At 54.3% G+C, this 22,667-nt stretch overlaps 2 protein-coding genes and 2 long non-coding RNA genes across 27 annotated transcripts in view; 3 read left to right on the top strand and 1 right to left on the bottom strand.

The window, feature by feature from the left end:
• Nucleotides 1-6,002, top strand: part of ZFAND6 (zinc finger AN1-type containing 6) — a 78,401-nt gene extending 72,399 nt beyond the window's left edge. For all 22 annotated transcript variants that reach the window (XM_070054590.2, XM_070054579.2, XM_070054592.2 and 19 more), the window contains 2 exons: nucleotides 2,913-3,026; nucleotides 5,084-6,002. In XM_070054590.2, coding sequence (XP_069910691.1) covers nucleotides 2,913-3,026; nucleotides 5,084-5,232 — 263 coding nt within the window. In that variant the 3' untranslated portion in view covers nucleotides 5,233-6,002. The remainder of the gene's footprint in view (nucleotides 1-2,912; nucleotides 3,027-5,083) is intronic.
• LOC149123203 (uncharacterized) lies at nucleotides 2,252-2,598 on the top strand. Its single transcript, XR_016217651.1, has 3 exons — nucleotides 2,252-2,385; nucleotides 2,474-2,518; nucleotides 2,563-2,598. It is a non-coding gene; the product is annotated as an uncharacterized LOC149123203 (long non-coding RNA).
• Nucleotides 6,003-10,646: 4,644 nt separating the features above from the next.
• On the bottom strand, nucleotides 10,647-13,611 carry LOC138844752 (uncharacterized). The gene is made up of 2 exons (XR_011381072.2): nucleotides 13,471-13,611; nucleotides 10,647-10,987 (listed from the first exon to the last, which is right to left on the bottom strand). It is a non-coding gene; the product is annotated as an uncharacterized LOC138844752 (long non-coding RNA).
• The window catches only part of FAH (fumarylacetoacetate hydrolase), a 29,059-nt gene continuing 19,848 nt past the window's right edge, over nucleotides 13,457-22,667 (top strand). For 2 of the 3 annotated variants that reach the window (XM_051834225.3, XM_089309529.1), the window contains exons 1-5: nucleotides 14,261-14,392; nucleotides 16,835-16,945; nucleotides 18,223-18,344; nucleotides 18,850-18,899; nucleotides 20,785-20,875. In XM_051834225.3, coding sequence (XP_051690185.1) covers nucleotides 14,312-14,392; nucleotides 16,835-16,945; nucleotides 18,223-18,344; nucleotides 18,850-18,899; nucleotides 20,785-20,875 — 455 coding nt within the window. In that variant the 5' untranslated portion in view covers nucleotides 14,261-14,311. Of the gene's footprint in view, nucleotides 13,581-14,260; nucleotides 14,393-16,834; nucleotides 16,946-18,222; nucleotides 18,345-18,849; nucleotides 18,900-20,784; nucleotides 20,876-22,667 lie in introns of those variants that run through there. The other variant, XM_051834227.3, reaches the window with a different exon arrangement.

Below are 22,667 nucleotides of genomic sequence, written 5' to 3'. Positions count from 1 at the left end.
CCCTAGCTTAGAAGCTTTTAGATCGCCTGCTGATCCTTAGTTTTTAAGATTGAGTGTTTGCCTCAGTTAGAAAGAAAGCGCTTGCCTCAGCCAGGCATGGAGTTAACCCTGACGCACCTGCTGGCGAGGTCTGGACAGTGTTCGTATGGGTAGCACACAGAGACATTTTCACTTTCTCCAAGTACCATTCAGAGTTTGCATCGCATTAGTTAAGCCAGTTCTGTGTGTGTGTGTGTGTGTGTGTGTGCGCACGCGCGCAAGGTAGCTTGCATGTCAGTTCTAGGTGTTGGGGACAGTACACAGAGCTGGGTTGTTCCTGACTGCGAGATGAGTTGTTTTGAGCTCTGTACATGTATCTAAGCCCCGTGTGGAGCTGCTCCAGGGGCTGGGATAAAACAGTAGACATTCAGCCTTGCCCTCATGATGCTGACGTGGTAGGGATGTCTGTTTATTGGAAATCAGAGGTTTTGTGTGTCCGTGTTCTGTTTCAAAAATCAAGTGTTTGTATCACAGGAACTGTGTCCACGTGTCTAGGTGGAGTAGTCTTCAGTAGTGCATATTTGCCTGTTAGCATGTGGCATCCTGCATTTTGTCCTGTTTTGCTGCCAGCAGGAGGCAGTGTGTGAGCACACCTAGCTTAGAGTCCACTGCAGCCGGCATTGGAGGTCTGGTGTGTGCATTTGCTGTAATAGGTGCTGCAGATTCGCACGGGGAAAAGATGCCGCCTTACCTCCTGCACGGGCACGTGAATCCGGTGGGTCAGCAGCTCGGTGATCCTCCAGCAGCTGTGGAGTGGTAGAAGCCACTGGGGATGGAGAGAAATAGGACAGGTTCCTGCCCTCGGAGAACGACAGTCCTGACAGCGTGAGCACACAGAGGAGGGTTTCCAACCTCAGCTGATGGGGCGGGGCAGAGGGGTTGGAGGTGATGAGACAGCTCAGTAGGAAACACAGATCAGTGTTAGCCAGGGAAAGACTGTGCCGATGCCCAGGGGTGAGTGTTTGGCGTGCCCAGGGCGGCACTAGTGCCTGCACTTAGAGGCTGAGGCACAGAGTATTGGGGGGGTGGGGGGCTAGAGAAGAGGGCGAAGGACATCCTGGGCTTCCAAGATGGGTCCCAGTGAAGGAACATGCCTAGCTTTCCGCCCACGGCAGATGGTGATCGGATGCTGCGTGGGAAGGTAGACTGAAGAGGGGCTCTTGCAACAGACCCAACATTTGGGGAGGCTGTGAAAGCTGATCGTAGTGAAAAACGGCAGAGAACTGAGCCAGGAAGGGCGATTGATCTGCACCCTGAGAAGAGAAGACGGCCTGGGTGCAGTGAGGATGAGGGAGAGGCGTGTGGTAGTTTGGGAGATGTGAGCAAAGGTGCGCGGCAATTCCCGTAACACAGGGGATGGACCTGTGGTGATGAAACCAGAGAGGTGAGAGCTGTAGCCAGGCTGGGCACTCCCTGCTGCAGAGCCCGGGTCACGTCCACAAGGTCGTGTGTCTAGACGCTGAGCTGAGCAGCGTGGTGAGTGACAGGAGCAGGGCACACGGCAGTAATCTGACCTGACTCTGGCCTTGGTTTCAGGACATAAGTGCATCTACTTATTATCTTAACGCTAATATTTTAAAATATCTGTGCATCAGTGTATCTTATTCCTAACATTTTACATGGTTTGTTTTCAATGTGAGATACTCTTGAGAGCTTTAGACAAACTTAGTGTGCCAAAGAACACTTGTTTTTCCCCTCTGTGCCCTGAGAAACCTCAGGGGCCTGCATGCAGCCATTCTGTTCACCCTCCCGCAGGACACCGCAGGACATGGTTCTCCTGGGGTGCTGCCTGCTGGACTGGTACTCTAGGGTGAGCTGGAGGAGGGCCGTCTGGGATGGGGTCAGGTACTCTAGGGTGAGCTGGAGGAGGGCCGTCTGGGATGGGGTCAGGTACTCTAGGGTGAGCTGGAGGAGGAGCGTCTGGGATGGGGTCAGGTACTCTAGGTGAGCTGGAGGAGGAGTGTCTGGGATGAGGTCAGGTACTCTAGGTGAGCTGGAGGAGGAGCGTCTGGGATGGCGTCAGGTACTCTAGGGTGAGCTGGAGGAGGGCCGTCTGGCATGAGCCCTAGATACTCTAGGTGAGCTGGAGGAGGAGCGTCTGGGATGAGGTGAGGTACTCTAGGGTGAGCTGGAGGAGGAGCGTCTGGGATGAGGTCAGGTACTCTAGGTGAGCTGGAGGAGGGCCGTCTGGGATGGGGTCAGGTACTCTAGGGTGAGCTGGAGGAGGGCCGTCTGGGATGGGGTCAGGTACTCTAGGGTGAGCTGGAGGAGGGCCGTCTGGGATGTGGTCAGGTACTCTAGGGTGAGCTGGAGGAGGAGCGTCTGGGATGAGGTCAGGTACTCTAGGTGAGCTGGAGGAGGAGCGTCTGGGATGAGGTCAGGTACTCTAGGTGAGCTGGAGGAGGGCCATCTGGGATGAGGTCAGGTACTCCAGGGTGAGCTGGAGGAGGGCCGTCTGGGATGGGGTCAGGTACTCTAGGTGAGCTGGAGGAGGAACGTCTGGGATGTGGTCAGGTACTCTAGGTGAGCTGGAGGAGGGCCGTCTGGGATGAGGTCAGGTACTCTAGGGTGAGCTGGAGGAGGAACGTCTGGGATGAGGTGAGGTACTCTAGGTGAGCTGGAGGAGGGCCGTCTTGGTGAGCCTCAAGCGTCGCGGCCTACAGGTCAGCTCTGTCTGCTCCCGATTGTTGTCTGTGTGCCAGATGCATATTTTGAACTGAGCGGGGATGTGTTCTGCACACGGCTTTGCTGTTTAATGTAGACGTGTCTCGTGCTCAAACAACTGAGGAATGGATCCGGTGGGAGTGGGGACAGCCATCCCAGCATCAGATCCTTGTTTGAATAATTAAACTTGCCCCCTCCTGTTTTGTCAGCTTCGGTATCAGATACGGCACAGCTACCGTCTGAAGAGCAGAGCAAGTCTGCTGAGAAACCAAAACAAAAGAAGAACCGCTGTTTCATGTGCAGGAAGAAGCTGGGGCTGACTGGTAAGGGCTGATCCGTGGCTTCAGGCTAGGCTGATGTTCCCGAGCACGCGCGGCACGCTGTTACTGACTTGAGTCAGCATTGTGTCTGTTCCCAGAATTACCGTGGTGGGCACTGCAGCTTCGGATCCTCTCACATAAAAACAGTTCTAGTGAGCTGTCTCCCGTGAAGTGAAGGGAACTGAGTTTGACAGTGTCAGAACCAGCGAGGTCTGTGTGCCCGGTGCCAGGGTACCTGCCTTCCTAGTGCTGTGCCATCTGTAGCACGGTGGGCTGAGCTCCGTGTCCCGCCCGTGCAGCCCAGTGCTGCCACACCGAGTAGTTGTTGTGCTGTGCTGGCTGCCCTAGCCCAGCGGTTCGGTGGTGGTGGTAAGCAGAGAGGGAGCAGACAGTGTTTGAAACTGCTTAGCAAGGAACATGGATGTGGTGCGTGCAGCGAGCCTGGTGGAGGCCCGTGTCTCGGCTGGGCGTTGACTGATGCTGAGGACTTGTCACCGATGGAGCTGGTCCTGTTCCAGCAGGATGGCGGCTGGGGCAGAAGCGCAGAGAAAGGAAAGCACGGAGCTCCCTTGGGGACCAAGGGGTGTGGGATGGAGCTGAGGCCCAGAGTCAGACGGCGGTGAGGGGCGGCAAGTGCTATACCTGCAGTGCTGGGAGTTCATGCGCCCGGTGTCTGCTGCAGGCTGGCAGGTGGACAGAGCAGAGTGGGTCAGATGCGGAGCACAGCTGTGCTTCAGGGTCCTTCTCTCTGACTGAAGGGGTTGGTGATAAAGAAGAAAAGACATTACATTAGAGTCTGAAACTCAGGATGCTGACCCATACCTTGTCAGGTGTGCATGGTAAGAATATAAACATGAATAAAGACATCGCAGAGTGCACATATTTAATGCCAAATAGAACTCTCAGACTTTGCGAGTGCAAGGGTGGGTAGTTTTTGCCCTGTCCTTTGTGGCATTCGAGTCGAGGGCCACTGCTGCGTTTTTCTTCCATTATGAAGTTTTAGAAGTTAAAAAAAAACAAGGTAAAGGAGGTAAAGCTCAAGCATCAGGGTTTAAAATGCTGATCCCTAAGCTCCGTTTCCAACAGTTTCACAGCACAGTAAAATCCTGATTGGGGCAGCAGGTCCAGTTTGGTTTTTCTTTCTTTCTTTATTTTTCAATTTGTATTTATTTTAGGAATGAGGAACAGGGAACCTCCCACCTGTGGTTCACTCCCCAGTGCCTGCAGTGACCACTAGGAGCCAGGACCTCAGTAGTGGCAGGGACCCATTGCCTCCCAGGGTGGACATCAGTGGGAGCCCTGCACCTGCTGTGGGACACGGGCACCCTAACTGGTGTCTTGACTGCTAGGCCCAGCGCCCGCCCCCAGCACCAGTTTTTCTGTAAAGATGTTCTTTAACTGTTACATCTGTTTTGGCTTCAACTCTTCGGGCATTTCCTTAAAATCAAGTAGCATGCATTGTGTGTTTACACCGTGTTTGGACTTAATGCATTCCTTATTTAATCTGTGACTCCAGAGTTACAGAAGCAGAAAGTGAGTCTTGGAAAGGCTCTGTAACGTGCCCACATTAGCAGGTAGATTCATGCTGACACAGCCTGTCTCTAGATGCACGCGCTGTCTCAGCCGGGTGCAGTGCGGGAGAAGCAGTGTGGGACTCCGTCAGCACAGTCGCCGAGGCTCTGCTCCTCTCAGTCCAGTGTTGAAGATGCTTTCCAGCAGTGGGCTGCGTTTACTTTGCAGCGTTTGGGTTTGAAAAATGTTCCACGTGTTCAAGTTAGCAACCCCTGTTTTTGATGGGAAGTGATTCTGGCCATTGCACAGGTAAAGACTGAGCTCAGAGAAGTGGTTGGGACTCATGGTAAAACGTGTGTTTGCAGAAAGGAGTAAGAATTGAAGCTGGCAGCTGGTGAGCTTTGAGAATGTGCTTGTGCTGTTGTGCATTGGGAGTGAGTCTGTGCCTGGGTGCCCTGAACACGGGGCACTGCTCAGCGCTAGTTATGCCGCAGAACGGACGCGCTCGCCCTTCGCCCGACTCACGTCTGTGTGTCATCCCTTTTCAGGGTTTGAATGCCGGTGTGGAAATGTTTACTGTGGTGTACACCGTTACTCAGATGTACACAATTGCTCTTACAATTACAAAGCTGATGCTGCTGAGAAAATCAGAAAAGAAAATCCAGTCGTTGTTGGTGAAAAGATCCAGAAGATTTGAACTCCTGCTGGAATACAAAATCCTTTGACCATCTGCAAACTAAAAATTGACTTGAGGTTTTTTTTCCTAGTCACTGGGAAGGTAGAGCAATGTATCTTGCATAGACCTTTGAATCATGCATGTCATCAGAAGAATAGATTTTTGTTTTTGTTTTGAAAATGACTCTGAACATTTATTTCCATTGCAGTTTCTGTGGCTGAAAAGACTTAAACTTTACAAGTATTATCCTTTTAAGATCATTTTAATTTTAGTTGAGTGCAGAGGGCTTTTATAACAAACGTGGAGAAATTTTGGAGGGCTGTGATTTTTCCAGTATTAAACACGCATGCGTTCCTCTTGCAGTTTATTTCCTCGTTGTGTATGTATATATAGCTTTTCTCTGCAGCACGATTTCCCTTTCGATGATGCCCTCTAGGGCACGGCTAGTTATCAGTAACTGAATGTATCTTGATCATTATGGCTGCTTCTGTTCTCTCATTAACAAAGGTTATACATGTGTTAGCTGATAGTTTCTTTGCACCCACTATTTATGTCTGAATCATTTGTCACAGGAGACGAGTATGTATGATGAGATTCTTAGTTTGTGTGTTTAAAAAAATTTTTTTTGAGCGAGGGAAGAAAAAGCTGTGTGCATTTCATTGCTGGCTGCAGATTTCTTTCAGATTACGCTCACCGGTCTGTGTGTATACAATATGAAGAATGATCTGAAGTAATTGTGCTGTATTTATGTTTATCCACAGTCTTTGATTAAATAAAAAGGAAAACCAGAATGCTCCCTTGTATTATTCTTTTCTCATATTTATTCTAGCAGTTAATTTGTCTTTCGGCCTTTTAGTTTTCCGCTTCCTAATTTTTGCAAGCGTGTGGCCGTTGTCTGTCTGGAGTCTCCTGACTCGTCTTCCGCTGACACGCCGTCGTCATCCTACTCCCTGTGAACTCGAGGCCTCAGCATTTCCCCACAGCCAAGAGTCTCCTCGCCACTTTCCTGGCCCTCGTCTGTGAGGCCGTTCTGCCCGGTCACGTTGACTGACAGCGGCAGGGAGGGGCTCCTTTGGCGACCTGGATTAGGGAGACTGGAAGAGGGTGACTGGAGGAGTGGGCAGCTGGGCGTGTGGACCGTTTTGCCCTGTGGTTTCCAGACTGTTGGCACCAGCCTTTCTGAAACGTGAGGCGTACATAGGCAGCACTTCCAGTCTAGAATTCTGGGTTGGAAACTGTTTGCTTGTGTGTCCTACCTGAGTATTTAAGGGTGGTTCAATATTAGAATCTGTAAATTTAAATGGTGGCATTGGCAGGCTATAATGAGCAAGCAAGTTTAATAGAATTTAACATCCATTCATGACGTCAAAAATATCCTTGATAAATTAGGGCTAGAAAAGGATTTCCTTAAAAGCTGATGGTTTCTATATAAAACCAATCAACCAAACAAATCAAAATCCAAGCATCTGCCAAAGGAAGAAACTGGCTTCCTTTCAAACCCGGAAACAACGGGTGGCCAGCCGCTGTCACTGCTTAGGCTAAGGCTTGTGTGGCAGTCGGAGCCAGTCAAGCAAGACAAGAGCAAGTCTTAAGAAGAAAGGGAAAAGCTCAGGTTTGCACATTAAATGATTGTTCTCATGGAAAACCTGAACACGGCTGGAAGTGACTGGAGAAAAGAGTTGTATTTTCAGAGGTCTGCTGCGTTTCCTCACACCAGTGAACTAGAAAGCCAGAACCGTGGGTCCAGCGTGCCAGTCGCCCAGGAAGTAGACGGTGTGCATTGAAGATCTCAAGAAGGAGTTCAGAAGCGTTATTAAGAAGTAATGAAAAGACTCCTCGTAAATAGACATGTCCATGCACAGGAAGATCACACCAAGGATGTCATTTGTCCCCAGCAGACCTGTTACATCTTTTCAAACATAGCCTTGACATTTCTCTCTTGTCCTATTAACACAGAAGCAACAAGATTAATTCCGAGGGCCAGTGGAATAGAAGGCCAGGACAGTGGAGACAGGAGATGGGTAGCACTTGGCCAACAAGAGAGCTGAGCGGCATCTGGAAACCCGGTCGGGGGCAGCCTCTGGGAGTCCCACAGGGCCATGACATATCTGTAATGTTAAAACGCGGTCTCGGAAATGAAAGGGGCCATTACTGCGGATCCCACATGCATAGGAGATGATAAAGGAATTTTGTGAACACTTCTATGCCCAGAGCTTTGATAATGGACCAATTCCTTGAAGGATGGAATGTACCAAAACTCTCCCAGAGAGGAACGAACCAACTAAAACAGAACTGTTTGTAGATGACACGCTATCTGTAGGAAATGTCAACTTTAAAAAAATCATGTAACTAAGCATTATTGTAAGTTTGCAGCATAGAAGGTTAATACAATACACCAAAAATTAATATATAAAAGCAATTGCTTCCCTATATACCAGGAATGGGAACTGTGAATTTGAAACTAAAAACATACCATTTGCATTAATACATAAGGCCCAGAAATAGATATAAATCTAATATTCCCAAGATCTTTATGAGGAAGACTACAAAACTAATGAAAAAGATACATAAATAAGTGGATAGCCCATGTTCACTGAGAGAAAGACAATACTGTCATTTCTTCCCAACTTGATCTATAAATTAAAAGTAGTTTGAATTAAAATCCCAGTGAGTTACTTCATGCACATTGATAAGGTGACTCTAAGGTGTATATGGAGAGGCCAAATATCCAGACTAGTCAACATAATGTTGAAGAAAATCAGAAGACTTGCAGGATTTGTAGATACCACTCAACTTACAGAATTAATAGTAAGAAGGGGCTGGCGCTGTGGCCGCAGTGGGTTAATGCCCTGGCCTGAAGCACCAGCATCTCACCAGTTTGAGTCTCGGCTGCTCCACTTCCAATCCAGCTCTCTGCTATGGCCTGGGAAAGCAGTGGAAGATGGCCCAAGTCCTTGGGCCCCTGCACCTGTGTGGGAGACCCGAAAGAAGCTCCTGGCTCCTGGCTCCTGGCTTCGGATCAGCTCAGCTCCAGCCACTGAGGCCATCCGGGGAGTGAACCAGCAGGTGGAAGACCTCTCTGTCACTACCTCTCTCTGTAACTGTCTTGCAAATAAATAAAAAATAAATCTTAAGAGTAGAAAAGAATAGTCTTGCACAAAAATTGATAACGGAACAGACAATACAGAAATACAGCAACAAAAACAAAGGAGAAAGGACAATTAGGGAAATGTAGTCCTTTTCATTCAGAATTTTTTTTCAACCAATTTTGAAGGATCAACTACATGTTCCCATGTAAAACAGTGAAATTAGAGTTAAGTGAAACTTTGCAGAAATTAACTCAAAATGTATCAAGGCACAACAATTTGAAACTCAAAGAATGCAGGTGATATTTAATGTGATCTTGGTTTGGCAATGCTTTTTTAGGTAAAACACCAAAAGCAAAATTTGTGAAAGAAAAAAATATTTCTACGTTGGGGGGCAAGTGTTGTGGCACAGAGAGTTAAGCAGCCACTTGGAGCACCACATTGCATATCAGAGTGCCGGTTCAAGTCCCAGCTGCTTCATTTCTGATCCAGACTCCTGCTAATGCACCTAGGAAAGCAGCAGAAGAGGGCCCAAGTACTTGAGACTTAAGCCCCTGACACCAGGGAGGAAGACCCAGGTGGAGTTCCTGGCTCCTGGCTTTAGCCTGGCCCAGCCCTGGCTGTTGTGGCTATTTGTGAAATGAACCAGATGATGGAAGATTCCCCCCACGTCCCTATTGTTGCCTTTCTAAAAACCTTCACAAGTTGGATTTCATTAAAATGACTAACTTCTTTGCAAGGGCCACTGTTAAGGAAAAGACAAGCTATAGAGTAGGAGAAAATATTAGCAGAACATGTATCTGGTAAAGGGCTTTTATACAAAACAAAAAAGAATGCCTAAAATTCTATAAAATAAACACCTGATTTAAAAATGGGCAAAATATCTGAACAGGCACCTTATCAAAGGAGATGTACGGATGGTAAAGAAGCATATGGAAGATGCTCAAGAACATGTCTGGGGAATCAAAGCAACAAGACATCAGGACACACCTCTTAGATGGCTAAAGTCCAGTCGTACTGAGGCCGCCTGACGCCGTCAACATGTGATGCAGGCTCAGCAGAACGCAGCGTGGTACTGCTGCCTGGGAAGCCTACTTCAGTTTCTTCCAAGGCCTTACTACACGGCCCAGCTAGATACTTGCCCAAATAGGATTTTAAAGAACTGTGTCAGCCGGTGCCGCGGCTCACTAGGCTAATCCTCCGCCTTGCGGTGCCAGCACACCGGGTTCTAGTCCCGGTTGGGGCGCCGGATTCTGTCCCGGTTGCCCCTCTTCCAGGCTAGCTCTCTGCTGTGGCCAGGGAGTGCAGTGGAGGATGGCCGAAGTGCTTGGGCCCTGCACCCCATGGGAGACCAGGAGAAGCACCTGGCTCCTGCCATCGGATCAGCGCGGTGTGCCGGCCGTGGCAGCCATTGGAGGGTGAACCAACAGCAAAGGAAGACCTTTCTCTCTGTCTCTCTCACTGTCCACTCTGCCTGTCAAAAAAAAAAAAAAAAAAAAAACAACTGTCCACACCGAAACCTGCACAGCAGTTTGTAGCAGCTCTGTTCTTAAGTACCCAAAACAGCAGTCCACCAGCTGGTACATCTATACAAGGAAGCAGCATTCGGCAGTGGCGGCAACGAACGCTCAGTGCAGGGAAGCAGGTGGGGACGTTAAATGCATGTTGTTAAGTGAGAGAGGCCAGTCTGAAACAGCTACGTGCTGTGTGTGAATCCAACTCGATGGCAACACAGTAGAGATGGTAAAAAAAATGAGCTGTTTCTAGGTGAAGCACCGGGGGCTTTTAGAAATCAACAAAACAATCCCATTTAGAATTTAGAACAAACAGAAACTTGGGAATAAGTTTAACCAAGGAGGTAAATACTCTAAACACTGACAACTATGGAACACTGCTGAAAGCAACAGAAGAACATAGAAATAGATGGGAAGACAGCCCGTGGTCATGAAGTGGAAGAACTGGTGTTGCTGAAATGTCCACAGTACCCAGAGAGACCTCCAGTCTCTGCGATCTGTATGAAAATTCCAATACCATCCTTTAAAACAACTTCTTCAAATATTATACTTTAAAAAACATTAAAACTTGTTTCTGATTAACAATAATTGTACATACTTGTGGGGTACAGAGTGATGTTTGTGGGTTTTTTGCTAGACCATTATTCTATGATGTCTTTACTTTTTTGAGGTTTTTATTTTTTAAATTTTAAGTTATTTTTAAGAGATTCAATATAGTTCATAGATACAGTTCTAAGAAACTCCCTCCCTCCCACCAATGCATTCCTTTAAAGAAATAGGAAAAAATGATCCTAAAATTTTTGTGGAACCATGAGAGATATCAAATAGCCAAAGCAATCTTTAAAAAAAATTTTTTTTTTATTTGAAAGGCAGAGTTAGAGAGAGAGAGGAGAGACAGAGATCTTCCATCTGCTGGTCACTCCCCAAATGGCCACAATGACTGGGAATGGGCCAGGCTGAAGCCAGATGCCAGGAGCTTTTTCCAGGTCTCCTATGTAGGTGCAGGGGCCCCAAAGACTTGGGCCACCCTCCGCTGCTTTCCCAGGTGCACTAGCAGGGAGCTGGATCGGAAGTGGAGCAGCCAGGAAGGAATCCAGTCGGCGTCCATATGGGGTGCAGCGCTGCAGGTAGTAACTTAACATGTTCTGCCATAGCACCAAGCCCAACCAAAGTAGTCTTGAGGAAAAAGAACAAAGCTGTTTTTATCAAAACAGCATGGCACTGGCACAGAAACACACTTATTGACCAATGGAACGAGAGTAGAAAGCCCAGAAGTAAATCCAGACATTTGTAGTTACTTTATTTACTTGAAAGGCAAAGTGACAGAGATGGGTCTTCTATCTGCAGGTTTACCCCCAACATGGTCAATAGCCAGGAGCCAAGAGCCAGGAACTCTGTCTGGGTCTACCACATGGGTACAGGGGCCCAAGTACTCGGGCCATCTTCTACTGCTTTCCTAGGCACATTAGCGGGGGGAAGTGGAGCAGCTGGGAATTGAACCCACACCTATGTGGGATACTGGAATCACAGGCCGCTGTTTAACCCACTATGCCACAAAGCTGGCCCCTAGTCAACTGATTTTTGACAAAGGTGCTAAGGACACATGTTGTGGGAAGATTGTCTTCAATATATGGTGTCCGGGGCCAGCATCCTGGCACAGTGGGTTAAGCCGCCGCCTACAAGACCAGCGTCCCACATGGGCCCAGCCAACAATAGGGCCACCCATTCTCAGGCTGGGAGCCTACAAACCATGAGCAGAAACACACTTTCCTTCGTAAGTCTCTTGTCTCATGTATTTCGTCACAGTAACGGAAAGCTGGCAAGTGCAGTGAGCAGACAACACCTGGAATCCACCCTAAGGTGGCCTGCCTTACCCTCCTTCCTCTCCCCAGTCCTCCCACCCTCCCTTCCCCCTCCTTTTTTACACCAGTCAGTCAGTCTTCATTTGTTGTTTGAATTGCAAAGTATTGGGTGCTGAGCTAGACGGCATGACAGAGGAAGGCACACAGGTCCTGCCTGGGCTTGGGACCAGCTGTTGACAAACACGGGCTTTGAAGAGTGAGGATAATTATTAGGGAGACAGGTGCAGGACTTTTGGACTTTATTTAAAGTCATTTGTCTTTGTCATTATTATTCAATTAAAATGCTTACAAAGGGAAATGGTTAGCCTTTTCAAATCCTAGCATGATTCTGCCACTTCAAAAAAAGTGTTTATTTTGAAAGAGCTACAGAGAGATCTGTCCGCTGGCGCACTGCCCAGATGGTTTCCATGGCCAGTGCTGGGCCAGGCTGAAGCCAGGAGCCAGGAGCTTCTTCCAGGTCTCCCATGTGGGTGCAGGGGCCCAAGGACTTGGGCCATTTCCACTGTGTTCCCAGGCTATGAGCAGGGAGCTGGATAGGAAGTGGAGCAGCCAGGACACAAATCAGTACCTATATGGAATGCTGGCGTCACAGGTCTTGGCTTTACCTGCTACACCACAACAGTGGTCCCATCTGCACCTCTTTTTAGATTTTGTTTAATTTACTTGAAAGGCAGAGTGACAGAGAGAGGGAGTGAAAGAGACAAAGGTCTGCCATCTGCTGGCTCACTCCCCAGATGCAACAGTCAAGGCTGGTCCATGCCAAGGCCAGGATCCAGGAACCCCACAGGATCTCCTACGTGCGGGCAGGGGCCCCAGGACCTAAAGCATCCTATGCTGCCTTCCCAGGCACATTAGCAGGAAGCTGGATCAGAAGCAGAGCAGTCAGGATTCGGCCAGCACTGTGATACGGGATGCTGCTGACTGATGTGTGTCCTGGGAGCAGTAGGTGATGGCTCACGTCAGGTGTTTGGGGCCCTGCACCCACATGGAGATGTGTGGAGTTCCTGGCTCCTGGCTTCAGCCAGGCCCAGCCCCAGCCGTTGTGGGCAAGTGGGGAGAAGACCAGTGAGTGGGAGCCCTCTTGGTGGGTCTCGTGTCTGCCTTTTGAATAAAATAGATAAATAACGATAATTGATTTAAAGAAAGTTTGAAAAGACTAATTTCTAGAATGTTGGCTTAAATTTGTTTTTAATTTTTTTAGAAAGCTCTGCTCGTATGTTCATTAATTCCTTAACTTCCGATTCTGATGTGATAGGAATTGCCAAGGCAAATTAACTGGAAGTGTTTGAAAGTGCTGGGGTGTACACGGACCGCCACCGAGTCCCCTTCACCCGGTACGGTTTTCAACTCGCTGTGAAAGACGATTTTGTTAGCGAGCTCAGAAGGCCGCATGCCTACTGCAAACCCGTTTTCTCTTCACCTTTTCAGCCATCGCTGTCTTCATGAGGAAAAGCAAAAGCCAGAAATTCGGGAGCGGCCCACTTCCTGGCGGGATGGCTTTTGGTGGGGCACCCTCCCCCTCCTCCTCTTCCTCCCTCTCTTCCTCCTCCTCCCCCCTCCTCCCCATCTTTCTCCTTCTCCCCTTCCTCCCCTCTCCCTTCCCTCTCCCCTCCTCCCCCTCTTCCTTCCCCGCCCTCTCCCCTCCTCCCCTTCCTCCTCCTCCTCCTCCCCTTCCTCCTCCTCCCCTTCCTCCTCCTCCTCCTCCCCTTCCTCCTCCTCCTCACCCTCCTCCTCTTCCTCCCCTCCTCCTCCCTCCCTCCTCCCCCTGCCCCTCCCCGAGCCCCCCCCAGCACGCACCCTAGGCACTCCGTTCCCGCGCGCAGCGCCGCCCCCGCCCCAGCTTCATCTACAGCACGCCGAGGTCAGCCGCTCCAGGTCCGGTCAAGGCGGCCACGCGACACGAGCAGGTGAGCAGCACCCGCGAGGGAGGACCCGTTCTCTGTCACCTCCCCGGCAGGCACACCTGTCCCCGCCTCTCACAGCCATATGCATTCGCTTTCCTAAACCCAGGGCACCGACCGCCGCCCTGCTCGGCTGCCGGGGGCCAGACCCGGCGGGAGTCCCGGGGCAGGGCTCTAAATGCCGGGCTGCTCGGGTTGGGAGCGGGGGCCATGCGCCCACAGACGGGGCTGGTTCCCCGCAGGTGGACGGGCGAGGGGCGGGGCCAGAGCAGGGGCGGGGCAAGAGGGGGCGGGCGTGGCGGGGATTGGAGGAGATGGGCTCAAGTAGGGGGCGGGGCAGCGGAGAGGACGCTCACGGATGGGGCGGAACCACGTGAGGGCGGAGCTCGCGGAGGCCGTGGGATTAGAGGAGGGATTCGCGGAATGGGCGGGGCCAGAGGAGGGCGTGACGGGGATTGAGGGGGCGGGGCCAGAGGAGGGGCTACGGGGAGTGGAGAGGACGCTCACGGATGGGAGCGGAGCCATATGAGGGCGGGGCCGGGGAGGGGGCGGAGCGTTCCCCGAAGGACCGGACGGCGGGCTGGAGCCTCCCCGGTCAGTGTTGCGACACCCGGAAGCGCCCCGGGGGCGGGGAGCGGGCGTGAGGGGGCGGGCCCTGGGGTAGGGGGCCGAGTCCGTGCCGGGGCGCTCCCGCCGCGTCCGCGTCCAGTCCTGCCGGCCGCGCCGCGCTCGCCGCGATGTCGTTCATCCCGGTGGCCCCGGAGTCCGACTTCCCCATCCAAAACCTGCCCTACGGCGTCTTCTCCACCCCCAGCCATGTGAGCAGCGGCGGCGGCGGGGCGCGGGGGCTGGGCCGGCGCGCGCGTGGGGGTGCGCGTGGGCGCGGGTCTGCGGGTCTGGCGAGCGGGAGCCACCTCGGCGCGCAGCTCCCCTCGGCTCAGCGCCCGCCTGCGCTGTCCGGACGGTGCGCGTGAATGGACGCCGCACGTTTCGCAGCCTCTGCCTGCGCCCAGCAGTGTTCAGGGCGTGTGTGCCAAGTCGGGTCCCAGCCGCCCCGGGGAGCTGCCGTGGGTCGGTCCGGGCAGGCCGCCTCGGTCTGCTTGTGGTTTCGCAACCGGCAGGCCTCCCCAGATGTTGCAAGGACACAGCAGGGAGGGCCTGACCCCGGAGGCCCCGGTACACCTTAACCTGTGCGTTGGCCAACCAGCTTCCCAGCCCTGGAGCCTCCCCCTGCCCTCCCGGGACACTCTGCCCTGGCCACACCAGGAGCCCAGACCCATGAGACAGAGACGGGTGTGGGGGCAGGGCCGCCCCCGCCAGGACCAGCATTCCAGGGGAGCCTGGCCCGTGGCCGCAGCTTCCGTGTTAGGATGTTACTGGAGATGAACCCCCTTCCCCCGTCTCTGGCTGCTCCTGGGCGGGAGAGCTGATTTGCTCAGAGCCCTGTTAAGGCACCGGGCTCTGCCCTGCCTCTCCCCACCAGCCTCTGCTCTGAACAGTGTCCTACCCCAGGGCCTTAGTGCGTGTTGGTCCTGCCACATGGGACACTTCCTTCTACTTCCTACATCCTGCTCTCTTCTCACTCTTAAGGGCTCGGCTTCAATGTCAGCCTCTCGGACAGGCGTCCCCTGCAAATCCTGCACGTGAGCGCCTTGTGCAGCTCGGCTGGGGTCACCACCTCCAGCCACACCCAGAGGGGCCTCTTGCTCGCGGCAGGAAGGGCGTCCACCTGCGTGTGCTCTGGTGCTGTGTGATTGGCAGATGCCCCTCTGAATTCTCAGAAGGAACCTGCCGTGTGTCATTGTCCCCACTTACCAGGCGAGGAAACTGAGGTTCAGACAGTAACAGGCGTGCCCCGGGTTGGGGGCAGGTTGGGGGCTGGGCTTCCCCTGCATCAGCCTCCCAGCCTCACCCCTTCCCCTGCTCGTGGGCTGGGGGTTGGGTCAGGCCTGCCTTTGTATCACACGCACCAGGTGTTATAAAGCAGACTCACTGAAAGCGAGCCACAGGAGGACCGGAGCCCGCAGGGGACCAGGGCCTTCTCCAAGGGCGTCCGTGCTGTGGTAAAGGACTCAGCAGCTGGGAGCCCTCCTAGGTTAGCCCTGGAGGAGGGTAACCGTCCAGGCCAGAGCTGAGGCAGTCGGCCTCCCAGACCACTCGTCCAGGTGCTTGGGCCACAGCGTGGAGTGCGGGGCTGTAGCTTATCCCGCCACTTCAACCTTTGTGTGCGCAGCTGAGGACACAGGCAGCCATGCTGTCACTACATCTCCTAGGCTGCCCTGGCCGGCAGTGGCTCCTTTTGGCCTCCAGCTGGGAGTGGGGACCAGGGTCGGCCACGCCCATCCTCCGAGTGGACAGTCCGCTCGGATCCACAGCTGAGGCCCAGCGAGTTGGCAGTGGGGCTGGGACTGAGCGGCTCGGCTCTGCCAGGGGCCTCAGGGTCGGCTGAGGGTCTGGTCTGTGCCCGGTCCCGGGATGGGACATGCATGAAGAGAGCCTGTGCGGGGGAGGAGACACGGGAGATCGGGGCTGCCGGTAACCCTACCTGGAAGTTCCCTGGGCCTGGCGTGGCTCAGCGGGTGGGCCAGGAGAGTGGGGAGCTGGTTTGCACAGCACTGTAGGGGGTGAGGGTGGAGTGGCCCACAGCCAGCCCTCCGGGTCCCTGTGGATGAGCAAGGCTCAGGTTTGGAGGCCAAAGAGCACCCTTTGCGAAATATTTACAGCTTCTGACGGGCCGGAGCTGGGCTGGCGTTTTACAGTGCAGAGGGTCACTTCCCTGCGTGTCCCAGGCAGTCTGACGTCTCACAGCTCTAAGGGAACCTGAACTCCCCTCCGCATGAGCCAGCAACATGGCCTCTTCCAAGCCACCTGCCCCCAGCCCTGTGTGCGGAGCACTTAGCAAGCAAAGGCCTAAGTTGAACCTGGAAAGTATTCCAGCTGCCAGGAGAGGTAGTGAGCTCCCCATCACTGGAGGCATCAAAGCCAGGCCTGGGGAACATTCTGTGACTTGAGAAGGGGCTTGGACCAGCCTGCCTGTGCCTCCCCGCTCCGAGGCGGATTATTCGGTTCCCATTCTGCTAACACAGGTTCCCTCTCCTCTGGGATCTGGAAGCGGCGGTGGCACCGGGGAGCCGGGGTCGGAGAGGGTTCCTCAGGAGCCTCTCTGTAAAGGGACATCCCTGGGGGACCCGTCCAGCTTTGTGCAAATGAGCTTTGCCCGCCCGAGGCTTTCCCCTGCTGACCACGCCGTCTTCTCCCAGCCCAGACCCCGGATTGGCGTGGCCATCGGCGACCAGATCCTGGACCTGAGTGCCATCAAGCACCTCTTCACAGGGCCTGTCCTCTCCCAACACCAGGATGTCTTCGATGAGGTGGGTGATGGGGGCTGACCCCGATCTCGGTGGCACACCCTGCAGATGCCACCAGGGACACACTCCTTGCCTCCATGTGAGGTCTCCAGGGCTCTACATGGGTGAAGCTGGGACAGACAGGCTAGCCGGGGGTGCCCTTAGGGGCTGGCTTCTCCCCTCTGGGTGCGTTCCCGTGTCTGTGTCTGCACCCTGGGCCTCTGTCTCTTTCAGCTCTTTCAGCCTCTGCCTGTTCAGTGCCTGGGTGGCCCCAGCAGGTGGGCCGGCCAGGAGCCCTGCCCTGCAGCCTGAAGTAGCACCGCCCTCCATATCCCCGGTCTACCTCCTACGGGCTCAAATAGGTTGTGTCCGCACCAAGCAGGTGCAGACTTTATTCCTTGCCATTATTCCCCAAGCAATACAGTGTAACAGCACTCGAAGGTTTGCAAGGGTGGGACATTAGCAGCCATGGAGGCGTGGCTTACCAAACCCTGGAGGGTGTGCTTAGCTGCCCTACAAGCATTATCCTGTTTACAGAAGGGACCCGAGCACCTGCGGATTCCGAGGGGCCACTGTCCATGGACTCGTGCGATGGTCGTGAATTCCCTTCCCTGTCAGTGGTCAGCTTGGCTGACGGGCGTCTTCCCGCTGGTGTTGGGAGGGCCCTGGGATCTATGGAGAGCCTCCTGTGTGCCAGGCGCTGTAGGAGGGTGCTCCCCATCAGTCCTTCCAGGGACCCCTCTAGCATAGGAATCAGAATCGTCACTAGGTGGGCGGGGACCCGAGCGTCTGGAACAAGACCTGATTCTCCCTGGAAGTGTTAGAGCCAAAGCCGGCTCCTAGCTCCACCAGTGCCACTCCTCCCATGCCCCTGGCTGCGGGACCCTGGCTTAGCTTAAGAAGGGCTTGGAAGTTTTCTACCAAGGGCCATTTGGTTATTTACTATGTCATTTACAGGCCATACAACATTGTCAACTTCAACAGCAGCCTGTTATAGATGCATTGAGAGAGAGAGACAGAGAGAGAGGTCTTCTATCCACTAGGTCAGTCCCCAGATAGCCACAATGGCCAGTGCTCGGCCACGTCAAAGCCAGGAGCTTCATCCAGGTCTCAGGTTACAGAGCCCAAGCACTTGGGCCATCATCTGTTGCTTTCCCAGGCCACTAGAAAGAAGCAGGATCAGAAGTGGAGCAGCTGGGACTCAAACCGGTGCCCATGAGTTTGGACAGGGGCAGAGGCTCAGGGGGTACCCTGTGGCTGTACCCGGCATGTGATGGCCTCTCTCCATGTCTCGGTCCTAGCCAACTCTCAACAGCTTCATGGGCCTGGGCCAGGCTGCCTGGAAGGAGGCGAGAGCGCTGCTGCAAAACTTGCTGTCTGCTGGCCACGCCAGGCTCAGAGACGACCAGGAGCTGCGGGCGCGGTAAGGGGTGCGAGGGAGCAGACACGCGGGGCAGACGAGGACTGGGTGGTGGGCGGTGCTGCCTTGGCTTTGGCCTGGGCGAGTCAGCTCACCCCTGTCCAGCCCCTGCCGGGCTGCACGTGGGTGGGAGGGCCCTGGGCAGGGGCTGGATAGGGGTGAGGCCCTGGGATTGCCTGCTGCTGGTGCTAGAGTCAGGCCAGCCCCTGGGCCACCCTGTCACTCAGCCGTTCCCCATCAGCATCAGCCAGCCCTCACTGGGCTCTACTGTACCCCAGGGGCAGAGATGGGGCCTTTTGGGTTTAGTGGTCAGACGTCCTCCCTGTGGGGCCCGGGCCAGCCATGCCCGGGTCTGGCCTGGAGGTGCCCACTGGAGCTGGTAGGCAGTGTTCCGGGGATGGTCTGCATGGATCCTGCGGCGGGTGGGGGTGGCGGAGTGGGGATGACCAGAGCTGGGACCCCTCTTTGCTGCTTGCTTGACCTTGAAGCCCCTGGTTCTGTGTTTCAGCGCCTTCACCTCTCAGGCTGTTGCCACGATGCACCTGCCAGCCACCATAGGTGAGTGTAGTCTCTTTGCTGACCTGGGACAAGTAGCTCAGCAGGCCAAGCAGGCTGGCCTGGGCTTCTGTCCCCACGTCCCAGTAGAGAGGACACAGGAGGGGCCCTGGGCCAGTTTCCCCCTCCCCGTCCCTGACAGCTCTCAGTCCCTAGGCCTGGCTTTGGCTCAGGCTGCGTCTGGAGGCTGGTTAGGGGCTGACACCCCTGCTCGAGTTTGTGATGAAGCCCTCGCTGCTCCCTGGGGGCCGCTCCTCTCCTGGGGGCTGTGGGGACAAGTGCTTTGGGCTCCAGCATGAGTCAGCAGGTCTGAGGAAGGAGGCCAGAGGCCCAGGAAGGGCTGCAGCGTGTGCACTTGGCCGGACTGCCGGCTGGGGTTGCCATGGGGAAGCTGGTGTTGCTGGGAGGCTCACCGCCCGCCGTACAGAGGCTGGCTGGGCACCCTGGCCCCAGCCCGCAGTCAAGAGGAGGCTTTGCATGTGGACGGGCCTGGGCCCCTGTGCTGAGGGTTGGCTGTCCCTTCTGCAGCTCTTTGCAAAAGGCTGTGTGGAGGGCAGGGCAGGGCAGGGCAGGGCAGGGCCTGATCACCTGCCCTCCCTACTGTGCTGTTACTTTGTTGCTCTTGTTCTGTATCTTTATTTTTGTTTTATTTGTTTGAAAGGCAACATGACAGAGAGAGAGAGCGAGAGCGAGAGAGAGAGAGAGAGAGAGCGAATAAACCACTGGTTTATTCTCCAAGTGATTGCAACAGCTAAGGTTGGGCCAGGCCAAAGCCAGGAGCCTGGAACTCCATCTGGGTCTCCCACGTGGGTGCAGAGGCCCAGTCACTTGGGCCATCCTTTGCTGACTTCCCGAGAACGGTAGCAGGGAGCTGGATTGGAAGTGGAGCAGCCAGGACTCAAACCGGCACTCATGGGATGCCGGTGCCGCAGACAGCTGTTTAGCCCGCTGCATTCACACTGGCCCCATGGTTCTAGTCTTTTGAAAACCCTTCTCTTATTCCTGTGCTGTTATTTGGTGCTAAGTAGTGGCGAAGGCTCAGACGAGCCACCGTCTTGCTCAGCCCACCCACCGCCTCTCCTTTCTCTCATCCTCCCCTATATCTATCTGCCCCTGGACTGCGGTGCCCAGCTCTCTGTTTTGAAAGCTGAACAGGCAGGCAGTCCTGACCGGCTTACCCTGCAGATTCTAGCAATTCACTCTCCACTGGGAGAGCGGACAGGGGCCGGCCCTCCGCTGGCAAATGACCCCACTGTTCGTTGTAATCAGTGGGCAGCGAGTGAGCACCTGCGGCGTGGGAGGCCGTGTTTGTGGCACCGAGGGAGGGTCACGCAGAGTGAGGGCTGGGCTGAGGCTGGCCCCGAATGGCCACGGTATAGCAAAGATGTGCATACCCGTGGCCACAACGCCCATGGGAAGGGACACCCCAGGAGACAGCCGCTGAGGGGAAGCTGGGGGGGGGAGGGGAGGGTCCTGCCAGAGAGACTGGGGAGGGCTTCCTGGGGGAGGCTGCCGGGCTTGGAGCACGCAGAGGTAAGGGAGGACTCAGGCACAGCTTCAGCGAAGGCGGGGGTCGCGAGGGTCTCAGGAGCAACTGGCGGTGGAAATGGGAGACTGGGGAAGGGGCGTGGTGTCAGCCACTTCCTGTTTGGATCCCACCGCGTGTTCAGAAAGCCTTGGCGCCTTCCTTTTTTTTTTTTTTTAAGATTTATTTATTTGAAAGGCAAAGTCATATATATAGAGAGATTGAGATCTTCCATCCGCTGGTTCGCTCCCTGGAGTCCACGCAGGCTGCGGGGTGGTGGGCAGGGTGCAGGTCATCGTGTGGGCGGTCCCGGCCCCAGCCCTCATGGGGTCCCGGATGGCGTTTCCGGTCTGCCCTCTGCAGGAGACTACACGGACTTCTATTCCTCGCGACAGCACGCCACCAACGTCGGCATCATGTTCAGGGGCCAGGAGAACGCGCTGATGCCCAATTGGTAGGTCCCGCACCTGACGCCTGGACCACGGCCACCGCATCTGTCTGCCCTGCAGCTGCCCGTGGGCCCCAGCAGCTGCCGGGTTTCCCCGCTGGGTCCCGGGGGAACCGGGGAAGAAAGGCCGGAATGACCTCGCGTGGAGTTGCCATCTCAGGTCTCAGCCTCTGGTCCGTGGACTCTGGCCCTGGGGTGGGGTCCTGGGGTGGGTACCTTAGGCACCCCTTAGAAAAGGGGTGGGGATTAGATCCCCTGAGCCGCTGCCAACCTTCTGCGTTCTTTCGTTTGAGAATCGGCCATGACTCTGGTTAACCTTGGCACGTTTTAAACCCTGCGCTGTCCTGAATGAGAATGTTCAAGTGTGCCTGGTACCTCCTGTTCCTCCATACGCAGTCCATTGCGTTCACGTCTTGGACCTGAGCCGCCCGATTCTGAGCCCAGCTTACAGGAGGGAAAACGAGGCCGGAGGCTGGACTAGGGCTGAGAACCTCAGCTGCAGGCCGTGCACTTTGTTCTGCCTGTGGGAGCGATGGCTCCCGGGCCCCGAGGGCCACCTGGACACCGAGGCCTGGGCACCTTAGAGAGGCCATGCCCGCAGGGGGAGGCTGTGTGAGGACCAAGAGGAAGAAGGAAGAAGGCGAGAGAGAGGCGGTCCCAAGGCAGGGAAGGTGAGCAGTGAGGCTCAGCCTGCAGGACTGGGTCTCCAGGCTGTCACTTAAGGTAGGCAAACAGAGACTCCGGTCCCGGCCACCCACAGCCTTTCTATTCTACGGCCCGTGGTGCTGAGACTAAGTGGACTGTGCATCCCCCAGGGTGTGGGCTGCCGCCTGGGGGCCAGGACTCCAGTGGCCAAAGGGCGTTAGCAGGGAAGCTGGATTGGAAGAGGAGCAGCCAGGACACCAACCTGCTACGCCGTGGTGCCAGCCTCCATAAGCGTCCGTTTTGATTCTATTTCTCCGTGATCTTTCTGCCTCTCCTATATTCTGGCATACTCTGTGCCAATTTCCCTGTGCAGTCACTTCTTTCCTGCCAGTTTGAGTGTTTTACAAGCAATAGAATTTTTTTTTTTTTTTTTTGTGACAGAGTGAACAGTGAGAGAGAGAGACAGAGAGAAAGGTCTTCCTTTTGCCATTGGTTCACCCTCCAATGGCTGCCGCAGCCAGCGCGCTGGCCGCAATAGAAATTGACCCTTTGTTGCAATGCATTGCAAATATTTTCTTCCTATGTGTTACCTTTTTGACTTTATTTGCTTTCTTGATGTGGACTTTTACATTTGTAAGAAGTATCACCTGTTGTTGGTTCTCTCTACGGCATTCATTCTTGTGCCGTGTTTAGAGAGGCTTTCTCGGCTGGCGCCACGGCTCACTAGGCTAATCCTCCGCCTTGCAGCACTGGCACACCGGGTTCTAGTCCCGGTCGGGGCGCCGGATCCTGTCCCGGTTGCCCCTCTTCCAGGCCAGCTCTCTGCTGTGGCCAGGGAGTGCAGTGGAGGATGGCCCAAGTGCTTGGGCCCTGCACCTGCGTGGGAGACCAGGAGGAAGCACCTGGCTCCTGGCTGCGGATTGGCGCAGTGTGCCAGCCATAGCAGCCATTTGGGGGGTGAACCAATGGAAGGAAGACCTCTATGTCTCTCTCTCTCACTGTCTAACTCTGCCTGTCAAAAAAAAAGAGAGGCTTTCTCCTACTCCCAGAATTTGAAAATACCACTTACGTTTTCTCCTGGTCCTTCTAACCACCTTTCTGTACATTGAGGTTCTTAACCCATCTGGAACTGGTGTGCAGTGTGAGGTAGGGG

This window comes from Oryctolagus cuniculus, chromosome 12 (assembly GCF_051225735.1).
Source record: "Oryctolagus cuniculus isolate XC-2025 breed Fujian yellow rabbit chromosome 12, ASM5122573v1, whole genome shotgun sequence".
NCBI lineage: Eukaryota > Metazoa > Chordata > Mammalia > Lagomorpha > Leporidae > Oryctolagus > Oryctolagus cuniculus.
The sequence above is the reverse complement of the archived record's forward strand: the minus strand, read 5'-3'. Positions and strand labels throughout refer to the sequence as shown.